At 44.7% G+C, this 24,302-nt stretch overlaps 1 protein-coding gene across 2 annotated transcripts in view; it reads right to left on the reverse strand.

Annotated features, from left to right (window-relative positions):
- Positions 1-6,343: 6,343 nt before the first annotated feature.
- Positions 6,344-24,302, reverse strand: part of VSTM4 (V-set and transmembrane domain containing 4) — a 103,355-nt gene continuing 85,396 nt past the window's right edge. Inside the window, exon 8 of one of the 2 annotated variants that reach the window (XM_081074762.1) lies at positions 6,344-7,795. In XM_081074762.1, the coding sequence (XP_080930888.1) occupies positions 7,670-7,795 (126 nt within the window). In that variant the 3' untranslated portion in view covers positions 6,344-7,669. The remainder of the gene's footprint in view (positions 7,796-24,302) is intronic. The other variant, XM_081074761.1, reaches the window with a different exon arrangement.

Genomic DNA, 24,302 nt, shown 5'->3' on the forward strand with positions numbered 1-24,302 from the left:
TGTCACCACCATGACTGTGTTTGTTAACTCGGGAAATTTGTCATGCAGGGAGTCATGCGGGGTTTCTGGTCCCTCTCCCCACATAAGAACGCAGGACATGGTGAGGCCAAAAGGAACACCCACGGAGCCACAAGTAGGGGAGTCATACCACTATAGTCTCGCTGGTGGCTGGGTTGGAGACACAGGAAGCAGGAGCCACAGAATCCGCAATCCACACTCTGCCACACTCCGCCGTGCTAACTGCAATCCGCACTTGCCAGCCACCATCTTCTTGCTAGCCCCCATTTGCTGCTAGCGTAGCCACGACAGTTATATTAGTGGCCAATGACTCACTGGTTACAGGTGACGGCCAACTAGCCACAGTTGATGACCATCCAATCACAGTTGATGGCCATTTACTACCTGAGCCAGCACCGTTCCACGTGAGGCAGAGAGCCTGGAAACTGCCCTCCTGGCTCTGTCCCCACAAAATTCCAAACCCTGGGTGACTTCCTCCAGTTAGATGCAGGTTCCCCCAGAACTTGCCACCACTGTGCTGTGTTATCAAAGCAGGCAGCTGTGTCTGTGACACTCGGGGAGCACGATGACCCTGCTTGTCTTCCTGGTCCTGGCCTCTTACTCCAGGTGCTGCTGAAACCTGGGCTGCCTGTGGGGCCATGGGCAGTACCCAGGGGCATGGTCTTGACTCTCGGGCTCTGAAAAGCATGGGTGCACAGCCACGCCCAGTACAGAGTGGCCTCCTCTTGCAGCCCTGATGCCCCCTCACTGAGGCTGAGCCAACAGCGTAAGGGTGGGGGCATGGCAGTGGTAGTACCAGAAAGGTAGGCAGGGCCTTGGCCACTCCTCTAGGAGGCTGGGCTTCATCTTGAGGGTAGCTGGAAGCCGGTTTCAGGCAGGGAGTAGCTCAGCTAGTCTTCGCTTTAGTAACATCCACCTGGCCGCATTCTGAGACCAGATTAGACGGCAGGAAGACAGGTAGGGGTAAACACAGTGGTCCATGAGGGAAATGATCAGAGCTGATGGAAAGCAGGACTATACGAATGATTAGGTGCCGGAGACACGAGGGAGGTACTTAGGAGATAAAGAAACAGTTCTGTCATCTTGGGCAAGCTCACTGAGCTTCCTGAACCTCTGCTTCTTGGTCTGCAAATCGGGATAGACCAGTATTGGCTTAAGGAGACAATGCAAAAAATGTGCTCAGCACTGTGTCTGGCACCGGGTATTTTTCCACAAAAGTCAGCATTAATTCCTCTGCTGCTGCCAATGGTCTACACCTCCAATGCGCCAGAGTTTCAGTCTTAGAATGTTGGTGTTCTTAACCAGGTTGGCAGAGAATTGAGGCAGGTGAGGTGCTCAGGATGCGGTCCATATTGGACGCAGCCTTCTGAGAGGTGTGGGGGAGCCAAGGCCTATGGGTACATGTGGCCCCAAGGGGTGGAGCTATGGATGTGGGGTCCTCGGGCTGCAGCTCGTGTGACCAGAGACACAGGAGTGGATGTACAGAGGGAGCTGCAGACGACACCCCACAGGAAACCGTCACTGGAGAGCTGAGTGGAGCAAAGGTGAGTGCAGAGGTTGCTTAAGGCCCAGGAAATACAACTAGGTCAGTGGGCTCATGAAAGTATACAAGTCAGGGCGTCCGTTTCAGAAAGGGAAAGGACACGTGCATCAGCAATGGCTCCCTGAGGCCTTGAGCAGAACTGAATTTGGGACTGGGAGGAAGGCAGCCAGCAGGGGTGAGAGTGAGAGGGCCAGTGCAGGGGTGTAGAATCCGGGCTGTGGAGGGAAGGAGCATGAGAAGGCAGCTGCAGAGGAGGTCTGCCCAGGCTGAGAAATGCTTGTCACTTTGGAGACTGACGGAGAAGCTGAACAATACAAAAAAGAGAGGGGACACCTAGTGAAGGAGACCCAGGAGATGAAATCCAGAAAAGGAGGAAGAAGGAGGTGTAAAAGCAGAACAAGACATTTTAAAGAATGGCAAACTGACCATGAGATGGGCTGGGTGCCATGACAGTGCACTCAGAACTGAGGTACCCTGAGAACTGGGAACTCACGGAGGGCTGAGGACAGACAGGACAGAGATCCTGCAAGGGGAAGGCTCGGCAGCCCTAATCCCTGCCTCAGCCACAGACCAGCCCTGCCAGGGGCGAGGGTTCACGAGCCATGGGAGAAGAATGGGAACAGGTAGGCCTCCTGGGAGCAGAGCTTGCTGGTGGGGTGGGGTTAGGATTGGGATGCATGAAGGGCCCGTGGGCTGGGAGTCGAGAGCATGGCTCCAGCCTGGCTCTGTCACGAACTGATCACCTCCCAAGGGAAGCAGGTCCCTTCCTATCTCCTTAGTTTCCCCAACTGTAAAGTGACAGGCTTCATCATCATGCTCCTAGGGAAACTTGCGGTTAGGGCCCTGGCATAGGGTCTCAAAAGTTTCGGTCTTCTGTGGATCATGGACCCCTTTAGGAAACTGAGGAGAGCATCAGGCCCTGCACACATGACACCAGCTTCTGCATAACAATTCCTGTGTGTTTGTGGACTCCCTAAGATCCCTTGTAGACCTGGGAGTCTGAGGTTCTAATCATACTCATAAATAGGAAGCAATCTCACCCGACTGCCCCACCAGCCAGAACACTGTAATAAAGGAAAACAGAACGCTGGTTCTTTCAGCGGCAGCCACAGCCCCCACACAGACCAGCTGCTAATGAGTTTTTCTCCTGTTTGCTGATGGAGGACACTTGTAATAAAGTTTAATGTGGAAGAACAAGGTGCATTTAAGCAAAGCTGTAAACATCTCTAATTTTATTTAAAACTATAGGGTGCAGTACATTAACATTTAACAATCAGACACTAAATTGGTGTGAGGCTAATCGAGCTGTGTTTATTAGAATGCAGGCACCAAGTCGTCTTTTATCAATGACAACAGAAGGAGCAGAACACTACCCTGGCCACCCTCACTTCCCACCCTAGGCATTAATTAGGACTCTTCTCCAAATCACCACCCTATGGAAAGACACTGATTGCTGTGGAGAAAATACGCTGAGCAGTCGCTTCCCCGGCAAAGTCTGCTAGCCTCGTGTACTTTGGGGATTATTTCCCCAGCAAAACAAACCATTTTTTAAAATGTGAAATGTGTAATTAATTCAGAACAAGCAAAGGCTCAACCTCTATTGTACTTGATCTCTGCAGAGTTCACACTGCTGAGCCCTTCCTCCTTAGAGAACTTGCCAGAAGCAGCTTTCTCCTGGCCCCTCCTACACTTCTGGCCTCTTGCTCTTCTCTGGTCTTGTTCAGACTCCTCGCCTGCTACTGGACCTGCCAGAGGCAGCTGCCCCCCCACTCAAGCCTGGGCACCTTCCTTCCCATTGGATCCCCTCTCCCTGGGGATTTTGTTCACTATCAGGGCTTCAACTGTGACCTATATTCTAAGGACACCCCAGTTTCCCTCCTTGTCACTCAAAGTATCGCCTGGGGAGAGCATGGGCAGTCCCTGGGAGCTTGTTAGGAACACAGACTGCCAGGCCCTCCCCAGACTTCCTGACCAGAATCCACAGTTTAACAAGATCCAGGTGACTCGTGCACAAGCTCAAGCTCGGGAGCACGTCTCTCCTAGTCATCCGGACATCTCACTGCAGCTCAAGCTCAGCATGTTCACGCCGAAGGCAGACGCTTCCTCTAAACCATGGATTTCTTCTCTGTTTTCCATCCCAGTGACCAGCTTCCGACCAGTGTATGGGGTGGAGGAGTGATGGGGGGTCAACATCCCCCCGTGTGGCTCCAAATGTCACAGAGCTAGGTCCCTTCTGACACCGGGTCAGGATGCTGGAATGACATCATGTTCTATGTGGAAGCCAGTCTAAACATAAGGGCCAGCGCAGAAAGGCTCCCTCCAACATCCATGGGACAGGGCTCATTTGTATCTCCACCTGAACCCTCCCCCACTGCTGCCAGTGCCAATTGGTACTGCTCCAGGCCTGCTGGCGTCCCCACCCAAACCCAAGGGCCGCTCCCTTACGAGAGCACGAGACCCGAAGCCCGACAGTCTCTTTACATTGAGATGGTGTCTTCAGAGCCCAGGAGGCCCACACAGAAGGTGCAGAATGTAGCTGGAGCTTGTCGCTGCAAGTTCAGGTTTTGGATGTCAGTGAGCTCCTTGCGGGGGACACTCCGGACGATTCTTCTGCTTCCCATGTTGGGAAGCCACTTTGACGCACCCTGCTCTAGTCAGAATTCTCTCTGTGGCAACCTGACTCACTTGAACAAAACCAGGATTTAGGTAGTAGAAAATGGGGCAGTGCATTGAGTCAAAAGAAGATGTGCAGGAAAGAGGAGAGTCTGGGGGGTTGAGGGGCTGGGGTCTGTGCTTCTGGACATTCTCCTCTCTGCTTCTCTCTCAGCATCTACTTCATTCTCCCCGCTTCTCTGCTAGGCATGAGACATTGCTACAGGCAGCCCTCATGTATGGCATCCAGCTTAGGTGCCCAGCGTGGGAGTTTCTTTCTCCCAAAGATTCTGGTGAGCCAGACAGGGCCTCATGCACACTCTGGACATTTCTGTGGCCTGGACCATGAGCCCCGTGCTTCGTCAGCTTAGGCGGCAGGCCCTACAGCAGGGCTGAGCAAAGCACATGCCCGTGAACAGTCCCGAAAGCGTCCCCTGCTTTAATGTTTTATCCAAGTGAGTCCTTAGGCTTATTGGCATGTGGGGTGACTGAGATGCCTATGCACCCAAAACTACGAAGTGTCTCATGTCATTGTCATCCCAACAAGTGTTTGGCTGTTTCTTGTTGCCCTGTGAGCTAACAGAATCATGATGCCTTAATGAAGAGGTGATCTGAAAGAAGTCCCAACCCTTTCCTCACACGAGGGCTTGGAGATAACCCTTTTCACCTCCTTGCTTCCTGCAGTGATTCCACGCCATGCACGGTCTCGGCCAAAGTTCACCAGCAAACCTGAGAGTACCTGTACTCTGCCTGCAAGAGCCATTGCATTCTGAGCAAGTGGCTCTTATTGGTTTTAACTTCATTTCAATGTACGCGCCATCGTGCATCTGGAAAACTGCTTATATGCAGCTGTTCCCTAGATGTCTTAGAGTAAAATCAAAGTGAAAATATTTTCCTAATTTCTATTTGAATGATGTTTCCCTTTACTAACCCTTAGAAATATCAACACATGCTTAGTGGTGTATTTGATAGAGAATGAATGAGTAGACCCATTTTTTAAGTTTACAGTGACTAACGTCAAGATTTATCACCCTGAAGAAGCACTGGGTCCAAGTCACCAATTGCTTCCAGCTCTGAGCAGAGCTTGCTCGGTTTGCTTCTGGAGTTAATAGTAGGACAAGCACGACTTCGATGTTGCCAACAGCCCCCATGGTTCCCTCGGAAAGCGGGAAGCATTTTCAGGAGGAGATGGTCTTGCAGCTTCCTTTTATGCCCTATGGCAGCAGGCCCCTCATTTGCACATCTCAGTGCGTTTATGCAGTTATCACCAGAGTTTTGGAGAAAAAGCCTGAACTTAATAGACTTGTTAGACCACCTTACAACTACCAGCTCTTAAAAGCTTGTGTTCTTAATGAGTGTATTCATTTCCATGTGTGATGGCCCTAAGCTCCCACTGAATTTAAAGGGGTGGGTTTGGGGGTGATTGAAGTTCAAGCCAGTCCTGCAGAGGCTTGGGGCCTCCTAACCCGTTGCCTTCTCCCACCATCTCCCCTTCACATGCCCCACTCTCCACTCCCACCTGGCATCCCCAGGGCCCCACTAGCCCATACGGCTCTTTGTGCAAATCAAGAAATTGCCCCCCTTCCTCAAAACACCATATAACCAAGTTCTGGAACGTTGCCGTGATCACATATGATATGATGTCTATGGGAGTTATGAGGTGAATGGGATACTGACCAGAGAGTCTCCTTCCTAAAGAGATGCTCGGGCAAGTTCCAGTGAGTACTTCCAAATGGTCTTTCTTCCTCAAAAGTTGCATGGTTTATCAACTATCTTTGAAATCTAGCAGAGAGGGAGGGAATGAGATGTAGGTGTAGGCCAGAGAAAATGACTTCCTCTTTGTAAAGTCAGGCTATTTTTGCTTCTGGAAAATCATTACCCGATTTCAATTTGGACTCTTTCCAATAAACCATAAGAAGCACTCACAAGCTACAAGGGTCTTCGGGAACGATAGTGTACAGCTAAGTTCATGGACAACTATTTATATTTTAAAGTTACTGCAGTGAGAGCCTTATCTATGAAAGTTTTCATTTTGTAAACGCAAACTGGCTTTAGCATAAATGTTAAGACAGTGTATTTGTGTAGTAATTTATAGTGTCCAGAATCCTACAGTAGTCATTAACCAATTTTAAGAGGTTAAGTCACCTTTATATAAACATGAGTCTTAGGCAATTAGGGGATACTAATCTTGACCAAGTTCAATTCACATGGTTATACAGAGGGACACAACTCACACTCAAGGCTGTCTTTAAAATATATAATTTACCGCATATACATGGTCCATTACAACACCAAACAATTTTTGTAGTGTGCAGTAAGTAACCACCCAGAACAACACAATTGACAAGATGGCCCTTTTCAAGAATGGATCCATCTTCCACTGAAGTCCTGGATGTCATTACAGGTCCACAGAGCAACTTCCTCACAAATGTGTATGCAACACATCCCTGCCAGACCCCCACCCAAATCCATTAGAATTCACATGCAAAGTTGAGTTGACCAAGGCACTTTGCAACACTAGTGTCTTTAGGACACATTTTCCCAGCTCGGCTAGGACTTCCTATTCTCCTACCCTGGGGGAACCAACCAAAAACTCTGCTCTCACAGGAGTGGACATTCAGTGGGAGGTGGTCACCTTGACACACTTCCAAAAGGCCCACTTCCTTCATTGTGTCATTGATGGCAAACCCCCACTGCTCCTTTGGAAAAGGATAAATAAGAACTTCTTGGAGAATGTAAGTTTCTGTGTCAGTCATACATCCACGCTGCCCAAGGGGTGGGAGCCATTTAGCATGGAGCTCTACTTGTCCTATGGTCTTGGAGGATCATGGGTGGGGGAGGGGGACAGGCACTGTGGTTTTCAGAGACAGTTGCTGTCCCTTTAGACTTCCCCAAATGTGCCTCTCTGCCCTTAAGTCACCAGGGTTGATGCATCTATTTAAAACAAGAGATGCTATCTTGAGTATTGCTTTGCTCTGCTCTGGGTGCTCTAGCAATATTATCTGATCCTTTGAAAACCAATTAGTATATATCCACCATCTCACACTTTGACCTACAACGGCATTTCCTCTAGCTATATGCTATGAGCTTGATATCACAGATACAAAAAGAGTAGAAGATTAAAATTAAGATAAAAAAATTAAAACCCAGAGAAACAAGAGGAAATCATGAAGAGGTTTGGCTCAGCAGATAATCTCCTTGGATGCTCTCAGAATCAGAGTCCTCACCCCTCAGGGCTCAGACCCAGGAAAATCTTGTCCCGGAATATTGGTCCAGGGTTGTGGCCCCTGCTCTTTTGCAGAGAAGAGCCTAGTACCTCTCCAAAGGCACCTGGAATGCCACAGGGGAGGGTCTCCCCACCACACAGAAGGCACAAGTGAAAATACAAAAATAAGGTTTCATAAATAACTGGGGCGGGGTCATGTATTAAATAGGACCACGGAAGAGGATGCGGTGTTACAGCTTGTTCTCCTCAAAAAGGATCTGGGCGTAGACGGTGCTGGTGGGGATGCCTTGGGCAGCCTGGTGGGGTTTGATCAGCTCCAGCTCGGCGTAGGTCAAGTTTTCCTCAGCAATCTTAGGCTATAAGACAAAACACAACACAAGTCTAGCTGACCACAGGGAGTGCTGCATCGTACATCCACTCATCAGGCGTGCATTTGCATTGCATAGCAGGGATTCGAAGGACAAAAAATGGACAAAAACTTGGACAAAAAACTTACAAGAATATATAAAATCAAACTCATATAATAATATAGATCTCATCATCTTATAAAGAACACTAGGCCCTGCACACAGACACTATGATTTATTTTCAAGTCAACATAGAAACTAACAAAAGAATGACTAAACATTAGGCTACAAAGCAGATTTTAATCTGAAAAGTAAAAATAATGCAACAGTCCCTGATCAAAAGGAAAAAATAGAGACAGAAGCAAAAAATCCTAGAAATTAATAATAAAATTGGAATGCTACCATCTAGAAAAATTTTAAAATGACTTAATCTGTATAAAACTAAAATTTCAGCATATATTGAAAATAATAAAGAAATATTACTTGCCAGAATCTAAAAAACAGAGCACTCAGAGAAAAAGCATAGACTTAACTGTTTATATTAAACAATAGTTTACATTAAACAATATGAATTAAATGGATCAAATATCCAACTGCAGAAGTTAGAAAAATAAACAAACAAAACAAATGAGAGAAAAGCAGAAAAAAGGACCAATAAAATTAAAACCAGACTGTATGAATCAGAAAACAAATAAACAAAAAAACCCAGTCGAATTAATAAAAACATCCAAAGCTTGTGCTTGGAAAATACCAATAAAATAAATTAACTGAAAAATACATTAATCAAGATAAAAATGGAAAAAACAAAATTGAATAAAATAAGAAATGAGAATGAGGATATAATGTAAATAAAGAAAAAAATTTAAATTAGAAAAACTACTTTGCTCAACTTATTGCAAAAAAAATTTTGAATTACGTACAGGATAAAAAGGGGAATGTGCCAGAAAAATATAAACAATAAATGTCAACTCCAAAAAATATGAATGTATTAATTACCATCAAAATAAAAAAAGAAAAGAAAGAAAATGAAAGAAGGAGGGAGGGAAGGAATGGAAGGAAAATACTGTCCAAAAGCTCTCTCTCAAAACAACCAGAAAGTACTAATTTAATGGTGCTCAGGCAAAGAATTTCTGGAAAAAAAATGTCTTTAAGGAACAGATAATTCCAATGTAATTAAACTGATCCAGTGTATTAAAAAACAAGGAAAAACTTTACATATTTAAGAACAATCTCATTTATTAATATAAATTTTAAATCAAATTTACTCAGAGAGAATGAAGAAGCACATTAAAAATTAGATAATCATTCTAATTTGATTTTATTTCAGAAATTCAAAGACGCTTCAATATTAGAAAAATCTCTTAATATAATTCATAATAGTAGTAGATGAAAAATCATATTGTTATCTTCATAGATACTGGAAAGGCATCTAATAAAATTTAAAAACATTTTTTGTTAAAATATTTTTGAATAAAGTAGTCATAGAAGTTTATTTTCTTACCGTGATTAAGGAATTTATCATTGAAATAAATACTTGGTGATTCAACTCTAGTGGTACTAAAAATATAAAGCAGCAATCATTAAAATACTGTGGTACTGACAAATGAAAATTCTAAAAATATAATCTCAGCATATGGAATGTATTTTAAAGTATGATACAAAAAGAAAAAGATAAAGATAAAGAAAAGATATGGACATTTTATTCTATACATGGCAAAATATTCTCTAAATAAAGTCCAAGGACAGTTGAAAAAATGGGGAAAATATTTGTATCATATCAAAGGGTCTTTACAATTCAAAAAAGATAATGGCCAACAATCCATCAGAAAATTAAGCAAAGAACAACAGACAGGACCAATGAGTTCACGGGACAGTAAATACAAATGTCTCTGACACATGAAGTACGAGTCAACTTCCCTCATAGCAAGAGAATAGCGATTTTAAATCAAACTTAGACATCAGTTTTTGTCTTTTTGGAGAACAAATTGATAGTTGCCGGAAGAGAGGGGGTTGGGGATGGGTAGGTGAAAAACGTGAAGGGGAATAAGAGGTACAAATTTGCAGTTATAAAACAAATACGTCATAGCGTCGTAATGTACAGCACAGGGAATATGGTCAATGATATTGTAATGAATTTGCAGTGACAGACGGTTACTAGCCTTATTGTGGTGATCACACTGTAAGACATATAAATGTCAAGTCACTGTGCTGTACAACTGAAAGTGATACAACATGTATGCCAACTATACTTTAATGATTTGTTTTTACAGATTGTCACGCTAAGGGAAATAAGTCAGACGGAAAAAGTCGAGAACCATCGATTTTACTCATATGTGGAATATAAAACAAAAAGCAACAAACTAACAAGGCAAACAACCAACCAAAACCTCATAGACAAAGCCAAGAGTAGAGTGGTTATCAGAGGGAAAGAGGGGAGACGGGAGGTAGAAAAGGGTAAAGGGGGTCAAATACACGGTGATGGAAGGAGAACTGACTCTGGGTGGTGAGTACATGATGTATTATAGAATTGTACACTTGAAACCTTTATAAGTTTACTAACCTATGTCACCCCAATAAATTTAATAAAAATTATTTTAAAAATTGCCATTCAAAATAGAAAGAAACAGATCTTCCTGTACATTGTTGGTGAAAGTGTTTATTGGTACAAGCAGAAATCTGGAAGCCGCTATCAATGGGAAACTGGTGAATTCATTCAGTGGAGTATGCACTACAGTATTCAAAAGGAATGATGGAGCGCTATGTGGACTGTATGTTTTATCATTTGTGTAAATAGGTGTGCATGTGAGTAAATATATGTGTATATGTTTATATGTTTGGAAAATCCTTGGAACCTACTTGGAAATCAAGAACCTGGTATCCATGGTTCCCTCTGGGGAAGTAAACTGGATGATTGGAAGGAGACCGCCCCCTTTATGGCACACATCTGTTGATACCATTAGAATTTTATGGTAGTCACATGCATTTACACAACACTTTCATTAATTTTAAATTCATACTTAGAAAAATAAATGTCAGTCACTAATTTATAGTCATAAAAGACACATGACTTTCATCTAAGCAGCACTGTTTTTGTTTTTTGGCTTCGGTTGTGCTGTTGTTTTGTTTTGATTTTTGCTCTTTTGTGCTTATACCTTGGTTATCGCACCAAAATTCAGGACAAATAATCCATGTGCATCCAATTTAAGTTTCTTAAGAAGAATGCAAAAATCCAAAAGCCCTTTTACTTTGACGTGAAACATCATAATAGGAAAGGGGAGCAAGAGACAAAGAGAATGTGTCAAGAAAGCCTTCAAGTCAGTAGATACTAGTCAGGGCTGATTGCCAAGCTACCAGCACAGACTGTCCAGCCATTGTAAAACTTCAAAGTCAGGGACATTTATAGTGATGAGTCCCTCCTTTTTGTCTTTCGACACCGAAATTCTACATTGCTTCTCAGCCATTCATATCTCAGAAGCCAACAAAACTCCCGTTTACATCTTGCCTTCGGTTTAATTACATTTCACATTATAATGATTCCATTTAGAAATGTCATGTGTCCTCAGATAAACATGAAAACCCAACTCATGTAAATTTTAGAGCCAAGATTTATGAAATCATATTGTCCAGGTGCTTTATTACATTACCTTGAAATTGCATTGTTTTCTAGTGTAGATTATCTGTTTATTCTTAAGTTATTCCATTACGTTTGGATATGAAAAATAACACTGGCTTTCTCAATACAGGTCACCAGGCTGGCTTGGCTGGTGTGTTGTTTTCATACATTTTTATGATGTTCCAATAGTGAACATAATTTAATAAAGCCAAAGCACACTAAATAAATAATTGCATCTAGAAAAGCAATAAAAACAAATAAAATTAGTACTTTCATAAGTGGAAAGGTACTTCAATTACTGCTACAAGCACCAACCTCCCCATAAAATGTGTAGAATCATTTCCCTTATGCATATTTCTGGGATATAATAATTTGATTGAAGAGATGAGGCAGCACACAGGCGGCTCCAAGTTGGGAAGTGTATACAGTTTCCAACAGGAGATGCGTGACACTGGTCCTCAGCACCTTCGCAGAACCTATTGTTTCCTGGCGTGCACACTGGCTGGGGCCAGCAACCATGTGCTTAACTACATTCCCAGCTTGTTTAACTGGAAATCAATCCTTAACAGCCAGCAGAAAAGGGGCATGTGTGGACTCCTACCAGTTGTCACCATGTCACCCTTCTTTGCACCAATGTTTTAGTGGAAGATTTAGGTGCACTGAGAAGTAGCTTAGAGGAAAGTATTAGCATGTCAGTAAGACTAGGTAAGACTCTAAAACTGGAAGTAAGGAGCAGAATGTAAAGGTTAAAGCGATTGAAATGGAGCAGAAACAGGGCAAGGGCCCTGCCGCAGGACCCCACGGGGAGTCCCAGTGATGTCTGAAATCTTGACAATTCCAGCCCATACTGGGTTTAAGCTAAGGCAATTCAAGGACTGGAGTAGAGCAAGTGGTCTCTGAAGATGAATCAAAAAGCTCTGGTTAGTTCCTTGCCATCTGCTGGCCCTCAAAATGGCCCTCTTCAAGCCCTACCCTGCTCTTGGGGTGCAGGAAGTACAGAAATGTGTGGGGCTTTAGCACTCAGGACCACAAACTTAAATACTCCTGACTAGCTGTGCACTCTTACAGCAGTGCTAGGTTCCAGCAACACACACCGGAAACTGCTCACAGTAGGATTTCTGGGCCTCGGACCTGAGCCTGACAGCTCTATCTGGTGTAGCTCTCTTCACTGCAAGGCAGCAGGGGAAGGAACACACAGCAGATGTGGACCAACGGCCGCAGGGGCTAGGAGGCTCCTTTGGATACAGCCAAGACGTTTCTAAACACGTGAGTAGCAACTTCGCCATTTCCTCTTTCCCAGGACTATTGAGTTTTACTTACTTTTCCTTTTCACCAGTCTGAAGAGACCTCTGGTCAGTTTCTCTTTCTACTCCTCCAATAAAGGCCTGGTACTTGGGTTCCACTGCTTGGTATCTTGTAAGTTCTAAATCTCATCGATTTATGTACCTTTAATCTCACTTTTCACACATTTTCTCCCAGCCAGGGAGAATCCACTCCTTAGTCTGCAGGGGAATCCATGAGCAAGAGGAGAGGGGGGTTCAGATTCAGACACATGTGAATGCATCAAAGAAAGTCTGGAATAAAATAATATTCATCTAATTCTCAGTTCAATGGAAGCATTTATAAAGAGGAGGTGACAAGAGAGGTTCTGAGGCCATCATCCTACAGCTGACTTCAGAGCATGGGTGCAAAAGGAGTTTGGACCTCAGTTCAAATGTCAGCTGTGTGACCTTGGGCCAGTTCCACCATTGGCCTTCAGGGGTCCATCTTGTTGATGAAAATGAGGATTTCAATGAAATGACGTATGTAACGATTTTGGCACCACAGTGCCTACCCTATAGGAGATGCTAAACACATGTGTACTGAGTGAATGTTTCGGTGTCATCACTTTCTCTCTAGGATCAATTAAAATAGCATCCATTTGTCACCCCCAGCTGCCCTGCCCCTCATGGCTTGACTTGACACTGTGCACCCCAACCTAAAGATTACATTTCTACTCATGCCTCCTGCTACGTCTTCCAGTAACAAAAAGAGGATTAAAATTTTTTTTTTACTTTAATTTTCTTAAATACCATGCACTAGAAGTGATTTGTTTTTTTAGGTGGACAATTGTATGCATTTAACACACATACGCATTTGTGAGCGTTGCCAGGACAGGACACAGACCAGTTCCATCGCTCTCACGCTTCCCTCCCTGGTTACGTCTTCCCTCTGACCCTACCCCCAGGTACTCCCTGATCTGTATTTTGTCACTATGGTTTTGTCTCTTAGAGAATGTCATATGAAAGGAACCACACAGTACGTCATCTTTTGAGATTGGCTTTTTTCCCTCAGTGTAATTCTCCACATTCATCCAAGTTGTAGTGTGTATCAATGGTTCCCTCCTGATTGCTGAGGAGTATCTGGTGGTGCATTGCACGCCTCAGTTTGCTTATCCACTAACCTACTGAGGGACATTTGGGTTGCTTCAAGTTTGGGGCAGTTATAAATAGAGTTGCTATAAATATTCATGTGTAGGTCTCTGCAAGATGCTTTCAGGGTAAACACCCAGGAATGAGTTTGCTGAGTGATATGGAAAGTGTATGCTTAACTTTCTAAGAAACCGCCAAACTATTTGTCCAGAGCGTCTGCACCGTTCTTCCCTCCCACCAGCGATGTCTGAGCGTTTTAACTTCTCTGCGTGCTTGCTGGCACTTGGTACTGGCAGTGTTTTGTGTTTTGGCCATCCTAGGAGGTACTGGTGGCCCAGTAATTGCCTTTTCACTGTCCTTAAGGACCTCACTGGTGCTAGACTTGAACTCACGTGCTCACTGATGGCCGCTGAGCCCCATTAAATCCCCTCAGAAGAAGTAGGAAAAAATCATTGCAAAGACCAGTTTTCTAATGCAGTGATGGGACCTCTGGAAGACTCTACATAAGTTTCAGAGTTTGAAATGCCATGTCTTCCACCCCCATCCATCTGTTCTGCCAGTGGTGAGACACTGCAGCAGCAGACGGCAGTCTTCGGGCTGGACCTCCCATTTCTCATTTAAACCCTTTCCTGTCCAGTTTTAGAGTATCGGTGATGGAATACTCTACATGTAGACATTACTGAATGTCTGCAGTAGTGATTTATTTGATGGGGCTGAAACTGGAAAAGATTCAGAAGCTGTGCACCTCTTAGGAATACCCTTCCTCTTCAATCTCCTAACGGGTCGTTTCTGAGTATTTCATTTTATAGGTGCGTTTCCAGGATTCAAGAAAAAGTTAACAGATGAAACTAATAAATAAATTAATTAATTAAAATAAAATAAAAAAAGAAAAAGTTAACAGAGAGAGAGAGAGAAAGAGAGAGAGAGAGAGAGAAAGAGAGAGAGAGAGAGAGAGAGAGAGATTTAACATTCTATGCAGACTCCTGCAAAACAACACTTTTTTAATAGCGATGCACAAGGTGAATTAAGTTGCAGGAATAAAAGAAAAATGCAATTGCAGCCACTGCAAGTTCTCCAATGTCAGAAGTTCAATTGGGTAATAGCATTATCACAGCAACAGATCAATAACTAGGACATGGGATGTTTATGCTAACGTCACCTAGAGTTTAAAAATGTGGCTGCAGTTCTACTAGAGTTGCACTATCAGGAATCCATTTACCCAAGAGAGAATTACATACTATGGAGGGCAGACTTCCTCTTCCCCCTTCAAGATAAGTGCTCATTTTTTATTCAACAGGGCAGTACCTGGTAAAACAAACTCTGCCTCCACAGTGTCCACACATATAGCACTATGGCCACGGAAAAGGGGGCTGCATATTCAGTGAAGCTGTATTCGATGGAGGGGCCTCAATGGGTCCAAACTCAGGAAAGAAAATTGTGTCGTGGTCCCCATTGGTCCTGTTGGAATCAACATGCCTTGGATGTGACCTTGACTTGTTTTGAGTTCCACAGGCCTGCCAACTAGAATACTCATTTATGTTTAAACATATTATGAAGAAGTCGAGCTCCCTGAGGTGCAAGTTATATGAAAATAAAGAATCAAAATGAACAAAAGAGACACAGAGAACACAACCCAAAGGTGACTTTGGGAGATGGAAGAGTGTGGTGGTTGAGAATCGGTCCTTTTGAGATCAGCACTCAGCAAATGTGACCTCATCTTCACCATCTCATTCAGTCCTCACAGCAGCCCTGTGAGGGGGGTCCAGTGGCCAGGCCCACTTCCCAGATGAGGAAACAGGCTTTAACAGGCAGGTCATCTACTCAAGGTCATGCAGCTATGGCTACGTGAAGTCTGGACTGGGAGCCAGGCAGTCCTGCTTGGGATCCACATGCAGCTCACGGGACATGTTGAGCCCTGACAAGTGTGACCAAGGCTGTGTTGTGAATGCCTGGCACCCAGGTGAACCTAAGGCCCTCTGAGAGCAGATACATGGAGGTGTCACTGATTGGAATGGGCAATGAACGGGAAGGAGAGAATCCCATCAAAATACCTACAGGCGACCTCTAGCTTCTCTCTACTGTCTCATCCCCCCAAGATTCTTAGTCTCCAAGAAAGGAGCAGGTGTACCTCTGACCAGCATGGGATGGAGCTAAAAGGGTGCAGGCTCTGCTTGGGTCAGGCTGTGTGTGACGTGGCAACAGACTCTTGATTAGACGTGCCCGCTGGACAGGTAGAAATATGGAGCTAAGTGTATATGGAGCAGAACAGAGAAGTCCAGGGGAATTTTCTGAGGTAACCGCTAGAGCCACATGTCAAGTCGACTCTCGCCATCTCCTTAGAGATGAGTTCATTGGTCCACTGGGACCTCTGGTTCTAGCAGCATAACTGATACCAGAATCTTCACTCAGAGGTGAGGGCTGGAATCAGCAGCACTCCCCAAATCCAGCATGGAGCTGTGACTCTGATTTAGGCGTGTCTTGACAATCTGAGCCAAGGTCCAAAGACCAGGACCCTCAGTCACTGCACATGGGGACACAGGTGCACTCTCAGTCCCAAATACCCACTGCCTCTGTTGCGTCAGACATCTATGATCCGTGGGGGTATATCTGCCCAGGCACCCCATGCTTACCCAGTGCCTAAGGGCCAATAAAAAACTCAGTGTTCTCTAGAACTTCAGATAGGTTCAAAAGGATCTGGAACTCAGGAGGCGTCCGGGATGGAGATGAAGATCTCAAAGTCCTCTCCAGGCTTGTTGGCACCTTGGGTTGGATGAAGTCACTCGGGAATCTTGAGCAGAGCAAATGCACACGACACTTTTAAGTCTGGAGAAATCAATGGTTGCTCAGCACAATGTCTTCCCAGAATGAAAGTGACAGGACAGAAAGTCACATAGCCCTGTCCAGGTGTTCTGGGGACAGATCGAGGTGACCAGCTGTAGAACTTGCTAAAGCCATGTATACAAAGGTTCAAGGCTTTACCAGTCATCAGAGAGATGGATGTCTCTCAATTTCACCAACGTGTGTTTTGGAAGCTAAAATGTGATTATAGGTAATGCGCCTGGGGAGGGTCCTGATACATGAAACTTTCCTAGTGGCGCAGTGATAGCTTTGTGATGGAATACAGCCACTCATTTGCTCTTCCCCATGGACCGCAGATGGATGTTTTCCCAGCTGTCTTCCAAAAGTACTTTTACTGGCAATGCTATTCAAGAGAATGTTTATGCTGAGAAAAAGAGTGTTTGGTTATCTTTCTCTATGTAAGAGTCCACTCTGAGAATCTTCAACCTTGAACACTCAGTCTTCTAATCACCTGCAAGCTTGAACTCTCTTAGATTCGTCAGACTGGGCAAGGGTCTGTCTAGTGGTACCGAAGAGCATGGACTCTCGGAGACAGAAAGACTGCCCTTTACTAGCTGTGTGACGTTGGGCAAGTTCCTCAGCTTCTCTGTGCCTCCATTTCCTCATCTGTAAAGTGAGACTTATAATAGGACCTATTTCACAGGGTTATTTTGAGGATTAAATGCATTAATACTTGTAACGTATTTAGAAAATTACCTGGTAAGTAAACAGTAAATACTACAAAAGTGTTTAACTATTATTACTATAATTATTTTATAGAGTACAAGTAAGTGTTGTTTTAACAATTGGCCCCCTTGAAATATTTAGAGGTAGAGAGAAGAAGAGATCATCTGGAAAATATCACAGGTCAGACTCTCATGGATACCCCTGGACTCGGACCAGTGCCTAATCCAGTGATATACTTTTGAATGATAGGAAAGATGATCCTTCCGAAAAGATAGGCCAAACTATGGCACTCACTGCTCTGCACAAATCCTCCAGTGGTTTCTCATCACACTTAGAATCGAATCCAGAGTCCTGTCAGGATCCTGGTCTGTCAGGACCTTGCCCTGATCCCCCTCTGACCCCAGCAAGCAGCACACTTCCTGCTTGCTGACCAACGCTCCAGCCATCGGGTCTCCTTGTGTACTCCTTGCTCAGGGCCCGTCCACCTCGGGGCCTTTGCCTGGGCTGTGCTCTCTGCCTGGAATGTTCTTCTCCCCCATAGCAGTGTGGAGCAGCAGTAGGGAACAGTGCTCCCTCACTTTATCAGGCCTTTGCTTCAAGGAGGCCCCCTTCCCATCAAACACAGTCCATCTGTGGCTCCCTTACTCTGCCCTGCAGAACACAGTCACCCCGTAGCATTGCAACATATTGTCCACTCTACCTTTAGCCTTCTCCCACAATGTACTAATAACACCTAATGTTTACTGAGTGCACCAAGAACTCTATGCAGAATATACCCTTATCATCCTCAGGTGACACACACAGAAATGAAGGCACAGAAATGGCAAGCCTGAGGTCAACAGCTAGCAAGCAGCAGAGCTGGTGCTACAGCCGGCCTCTGACCACACCACTCACTCCACACACCCAGGGACTGCAACCAACTTACTCACTGCTGAAGCCAGTGCTGTGCTGGTAAACGGTTGAGCAACAGGCTCTCCAAAGAAAAAAGCTCTAATTTGCAGCACCTACTGATTTACGTGTGTAAATCTTCCCACAGTGGCTGATTTCAAGACACCAGGTTTGCTCTCCCTGCTGGGCAGGGGTGGGTGGAGCATGCCACCATGTAACTTAGCTCCTTGGAAGATACCTGTTCAGGTACCACCTGGCACATAGTAGATCCTTAGCACGTGTTTTTTTCAATGAATGACTGATTGAGTTTAAGATAAAATCAAAGAAAACCAGTCTGGTACAGTCATTAAAAATCCTTCCATGGATATCCTTGGCCTTAGGGATGCAGGAAAGAGACGCTCCCAGAAATCATGTGGAGAACCATGGATTCTTTTTTCCTTTCAGTCTATCTCGGGTTTCCATGAAGACACTCCACTGAGAACTAGGATACCTGGGTGCTACAGCTTGGAATCATATAAAATCTGCATGTGGCTTTCAACTTAATAGGTTAAAATGTAGACATATGATAGATAATAAATGATGACACTGTCACACTTTGTAGTCATTAAAAGAATGGGGTGGATTGCACATACTGATGTAGAAATAGGAGCCTGATCTATTGTTAATGGAAGAAAAACAACAATTCAGTGTGTGAACGTTTTGTTTAGTACCATTCTCATTTTTAGGGAACTCTACATACAGAAATGTATTTGTCATAATCTGTAGCCATGACCTACACTGATGAGGGTTAATTGTACATACACTGTGGAAATGTATACATAGAAATGGACACAATTTTGTATATACACAGAGAAATATTTAGGAGAATATAAACTAATTTCCTAACAGAGGCCACCTCAGAGAAATAAAAAGTCTATGCAAGAAATTTCACTTACTATTCTAACAAATGGGAATTCTGAATTGCCAGCCCCACTCCTATAACCCCACTTAGAATCACCATTCCAACTTTTCTCATGTAAAAATCTTTCCGGTAAGCTCAGGACAGAAAACACCCTGGACACAGAGGACGAGAACTTCACTGAGTGCTTCTGATGACAGGCAGCAGAGCCCAGGGCCCAGTGAGGAAGAACAGGCATCCAGCGCCAAGAGCCTGGTGAGACCCAGCTCCGCCACTTCCCATGTGGGAGCTTGTGCTGGTACCTACCAGCCTGGGCCTCCCCAGGGTCATCGGAGAGATGGAGACAATAACAACGCTTACGTCATGGTTGTCCCAGTGTTTATGCTGGTAAGCACTGGGACAGTCCTGCATGGGGAAATGCCATTGAAGTGAAGTGTGTGTATCGTTCCCATCCTCACCACTAGCGTTGTGTCATGGGCACAAAGCATTAAGACCAAATATAAATAGCGGTAGATAGGCTAACTCATTGGTGAATTCACAGGTAACGTGGGCAATGGGCACACACTATTGAATTCATAGTCAGCATTCTTCATCTTTCTATGCACACTCGAACCAGAAATTCATGAGGTTGTTGCCTTTTGGACATTACGTGTGCTTGTTGGAATTTATAAATTCAGCTTTAGAAAGTTACAATGATAAATTAAAATCAAATCTGACCAGAGAAACAAAATCCCCTTGCGTGTACCGCTCGTTTTCATGAACTCAAATTTCACATGGGGATTTTCTTCCTGATGTTTTGGATGCTTAGCTTGATGTTACAAATACATCGATAATTTTTTTCTTTCCTTTTTTCTGAAATGGCACTTCATTTCTAGTATTCTCAACTTGAGATTGAAAAAGTCTTTTAATAACAACTCTGAAGTACTTTGCATTCAAAACTGAGGTTTTAAATGAAATAAGCATTTTAAAAAAATTGAATATGAGCACAAATGATATTGTTCCACGAGATTACAAAAATAAAATAGAGTGAAAAAGTTTTTTTAAAAAATTTCCCAGCGGTGCAATGATGGCAGCAATGAGGTGCCCAATAAAGGCAGCAAATCAGCTGAGCCGAGATGGAAAACAAGCTACCCCTCTTCGGGGACACTGCCTGCAGACACAGGGACACGACCGACCCAGACCGGAGCCCCGGACCCGGACCCGGCAGGGCCTGTGCGGCCAGGTGGGCCCACCTGTGCCAGCCGTCCACCTGCGTCGGGGCTGCCGGGCTGTGGCCCTGGCCACGCGGCCCCCTCCGCGCACGCGGCCGGCGGTGCCCAGTAACGCGTGGAGAACGGGCGAGCGCACGAGGGCCGCAGAAGGGCCGCAGCGCCTCAGCCGGCAGGTGCGGCCCGGCGGGAACGTCCGCGGGGGTCCACGCCGCCTGGGAGCGCAGAGCCACGGCCCACGCCCCGCGAGGCCTGCAGCGGCGGGATTCCCAGGTCTCACGAGGGGCCCTAAGACGTGCTTCGAGGACGACCGGCCTTGGACGACTCCCGGGAAGTAGCGGCCCCCCCGCCCCCCCGGCCCACCGCTAACAAAACCCGAGCCGCAGGCAGCCTCCCGGGCCTCGGACGTGGCCAGAAGCATCCGGCCCGGCAGCTGCCTGCGGCCAGTGGGAGGCGGCGGGCGCCCGGGCGGTCTCCGCGTGCCTGCCCGCCCACGCGAGACGTGATCTCACGCCTCCCCTGCTGATCGCACGCGGCCCGCCTGTGAGCGGCCCGGCCCTCTATCCGGACTGCAGGAAGCCCATGAAGTCAATGGCTGCTCCTTCTGTGTTCCCCACTCCCATCCCTTCCGAGGCCTCGGCATCTATCCTTCCCTCCAGTCGACACACATAACTCCCCGTGACAATAACGGGATGTGCATGTGTACCGAGGGGAGCATAGAATTTTTATCTCTGTAAAAATGGCACTAACGTGGTACAAGCAAAGTTTTTGTTTTTTTCCCAAGGCTTTTACTTGGGGCAATATACTGTACATGTGGTGGTGGGTTTTTTTCCTTCTTTTTAATTTTAAATCGAGATTATGAACATATTTTATGCAGGTTAATATATCCTTTTCATGTAAAATTTAACTGAAACCAGTTCTAGCACATTAACGACAACAAGAGAAATTCTCCAGCTTATTATAAACATCCTTCAAGAAACCTGAAATGCATGTCCTCTGGAAATAATTTTGCTGGGATTTGGGTTATTATTAAAATTCTCAGAATTCTATCACTGGTGTCTAGTGCGCCTCAAAGCCTTTTTCTGCCACTGATCAGAGAAACACTCTTTTTGGTCTTGGCAATGTATTTTCGACTGTGAAAACTGGGCTGGGAAAAGGGGATTCTTTTTTAACACCAGTCAAACACTGAACAGGACATGGCACCCCGATCCTGGGCTGACCAATGGATGGAAGGCTGGTTCCTAAAACAGGTTGCCTCTCAACTATGACAGAGTATGTATGCCACCTCCCTCTGTCCATTCTGGGAGCTCTGATCGTTCAGCGGAGTTTAAACTCAAGGGCATCCCAGACAAGAGGCCTTGTCTGCACATTCCCTACAGGTCAGAATTCCCTACCTGTTCAAGGGGATCACCAGACAGGGCTACCTCCAGCTGAGATGGGGATGAGCTCTTTGGGAGAGGTTTTCAGGAATGAAGGAGAGTCATAATAACTTTAGATGCACATTCTCACATGTAATTTTCTCTTTGTTGAGTAAATAAGAAAACCCCACCATTCTCCTAAGTGGGCTGAATTGTCTTACTACAATACCGAGGGTGCCCAAAAAATATACACAAGTGGACCCTTTGGTCAACGTTGTTCAAGCAGTAGTTCACAATCATCAGAAGTGTCTGGACGCTGATGATAACCACTTTGAGCACCTCTTGTAATTGCAGAAGTCAAACGTGACTTGTATTCACCTTCTGTTATCAGTACATATTGAGTATTACAATTTTAATACAGTTTTCCTTTCTTAAAGTGTGTATACATGTTTTTTTGGCACCATGTGTATAAGTAAGTTCTCTCCAGAGGCAGCTGGCAGTGACCGTCCTGTCGGCAGTGAGTAGCAGAGCTGGCTACTGAGTTTGACAAGTCATTCAGAGCGGCACTTACCACACCTTAATGTTCCTCAGATTTGTCTGGGACGTTGTTGATCTGCAGATTGGAATCAGTAGGTCTGGGGTGGGGCTTCAGCCTCAGCAACTTGCAGACGATGCCCAGACTGCTGGCCCAGGGACCACATGTGGAGCCATGAGCACTTAAAGCTCCAGTCTCAGATCCCTGCCTTCAACCAGCCATTCACTCCACATGCACTCTGCAGATTCCACATGGGGGCACAGTGATGAAGAGGACGGGTCCTCAGTGATTACAAAACTAGTGCTAATGAAAATGTTAAACATATGTGCATCAAAAGACACAATAAAGAGAGGGAAAAGGCAACCTACAGAATGAGTAAAAATATTTGCTAATTTATATATCTGAGAGGAGGTTAATATCCGGAATACATAAAGAACTCCTGCAACTCAACAACATAAAACAACCTGATTAAAAAATGAGGAAAAAGACTTGAATGGACATTTCTCCAAAGAAGAGAATTTTTTTCCTCAAAAAATTAAAAATAGAATTACCATATGATTTCACTTCAGCAATTTCACTTGTAGATATATATCCAAAAGATTTGAAAGCAGGAACTCAAAGAGATATTTGTATATCCGTATTCATAGCAGTAATATTCTCAATAGCTAACACGTGGAAACAATCCAAGTGTCCAGTGACAGAAGAACGGATAAGCGAAATGTGGCCTATCCATACAATAGAATACTATTCAGCCTTAAAAAGGAAGGAAATTCTGACACACAACATGGATGAATCTTGACAACATTATGCTAAATGAAATAAGCCAATTACAGAAAGACAAATATTCCACTTACACAAGGTACCTAGAGTAGTTAAATTTACAAACAGAGAAAGTTAGAAGGATGGTTTTCAGGGGCTAGGAGAGGGGAGAGTGAAGAGTTGTTTAATGAGTACAGAGTTTTTCGAGATGAAAAGAATTCTGGAGATTATGTACACAACAATGCAAATGTACTTAACACTACTAAACTGTACACTTATAAATAGTTAAGATGATAAATTGATGTTATGTGCATTTTAGCACAATTTAAAAAGAACAGTTCCTACCACTGTCTGTACTATCAAAGGTGTCTACGGTTTATACGAAGGTCTGACAATTAAGGTCACAAACTCACCCTAGAAAAAGTGCTACACACCTGACCGCTGAATATCACTATGGTCACCTTCAAAGTACTCCCCTTGGGAAGCTATGCACCGACGCCAGTGCCTAGTCCACCCTTCAAAGCAATTTTGGAACTCTTACTGGAACGGCCATCAGAGCTGTTGTCATATTATCCTTGATGTCCTGAATGTCATCAAAATTTCTTCCTTTCAGTATTTCCTTTATCTTCCAGTAAAGAAAGAAGTCATTGGGGGCCGGATGAGGTGAATAGGGAGGGTGTTCCAATACAGTTATTTGTTTACTGGCTAAAAACTCCCTCACAGACGGTGCTGTGTGAGCTGGTACATTGTCGTGATGCAAGAGCCATGAATTGGTGGCGAAAAGTTCAGGTCGTTTTTGTCTAACTTTTTCACGCAGTCTTTTCAGCACTTCACGTAGTAAACTTGGTTAACCGTTTGCCCAGTTGGTACAAATTCATAATGAATAATCCCTCTGATATCCAAAAAAGATTAGCATCATCGTTGCAACAAGTTCTCAAACTTAACTGTCAGACCTCACATAGCCTTTGTAGCTTAAGAAATGTAGAGGTCACTTTGTAAAAAGCAACCATGCGGTTCTAGTGGAGGAGAACGTCAACTCAGGCAGGTAAACATGACTTCATCATGGAGTGGGAAGTGCTAAAGTACAGGTAAGGCCAGGTGCTGTGGGAGCCCCGAGGAGAGGCCCTGATATCAGATAGATGGGGAGGTGGTGAGTATGTGAGGCATGGTGGCAAGCAGGAGGAAAGGGACAAGCCTGGCCACAGTAACAGATATACTTTGGTCACCAGTATATTTGGGGGTGAGGGCAGAGCACCTAGAATCTGGACAGGACAGCCATTCACTGAGACGAGGATTTCCCAGTGGAACAGGACTAGGGGAA

Source organism: Rhinolophus hipposideros (assembly GCF_964194185.1).
Source record: "Rhinolophus hipposideros genome assembly, chromosome: 15".
Lineage (NCBI taxonomy): Eukaryota > Metazoa > Chordata > Mammalia > Chiroptera > Rhinolophidae > Rhinolophus > Rhinolophus hipposideros.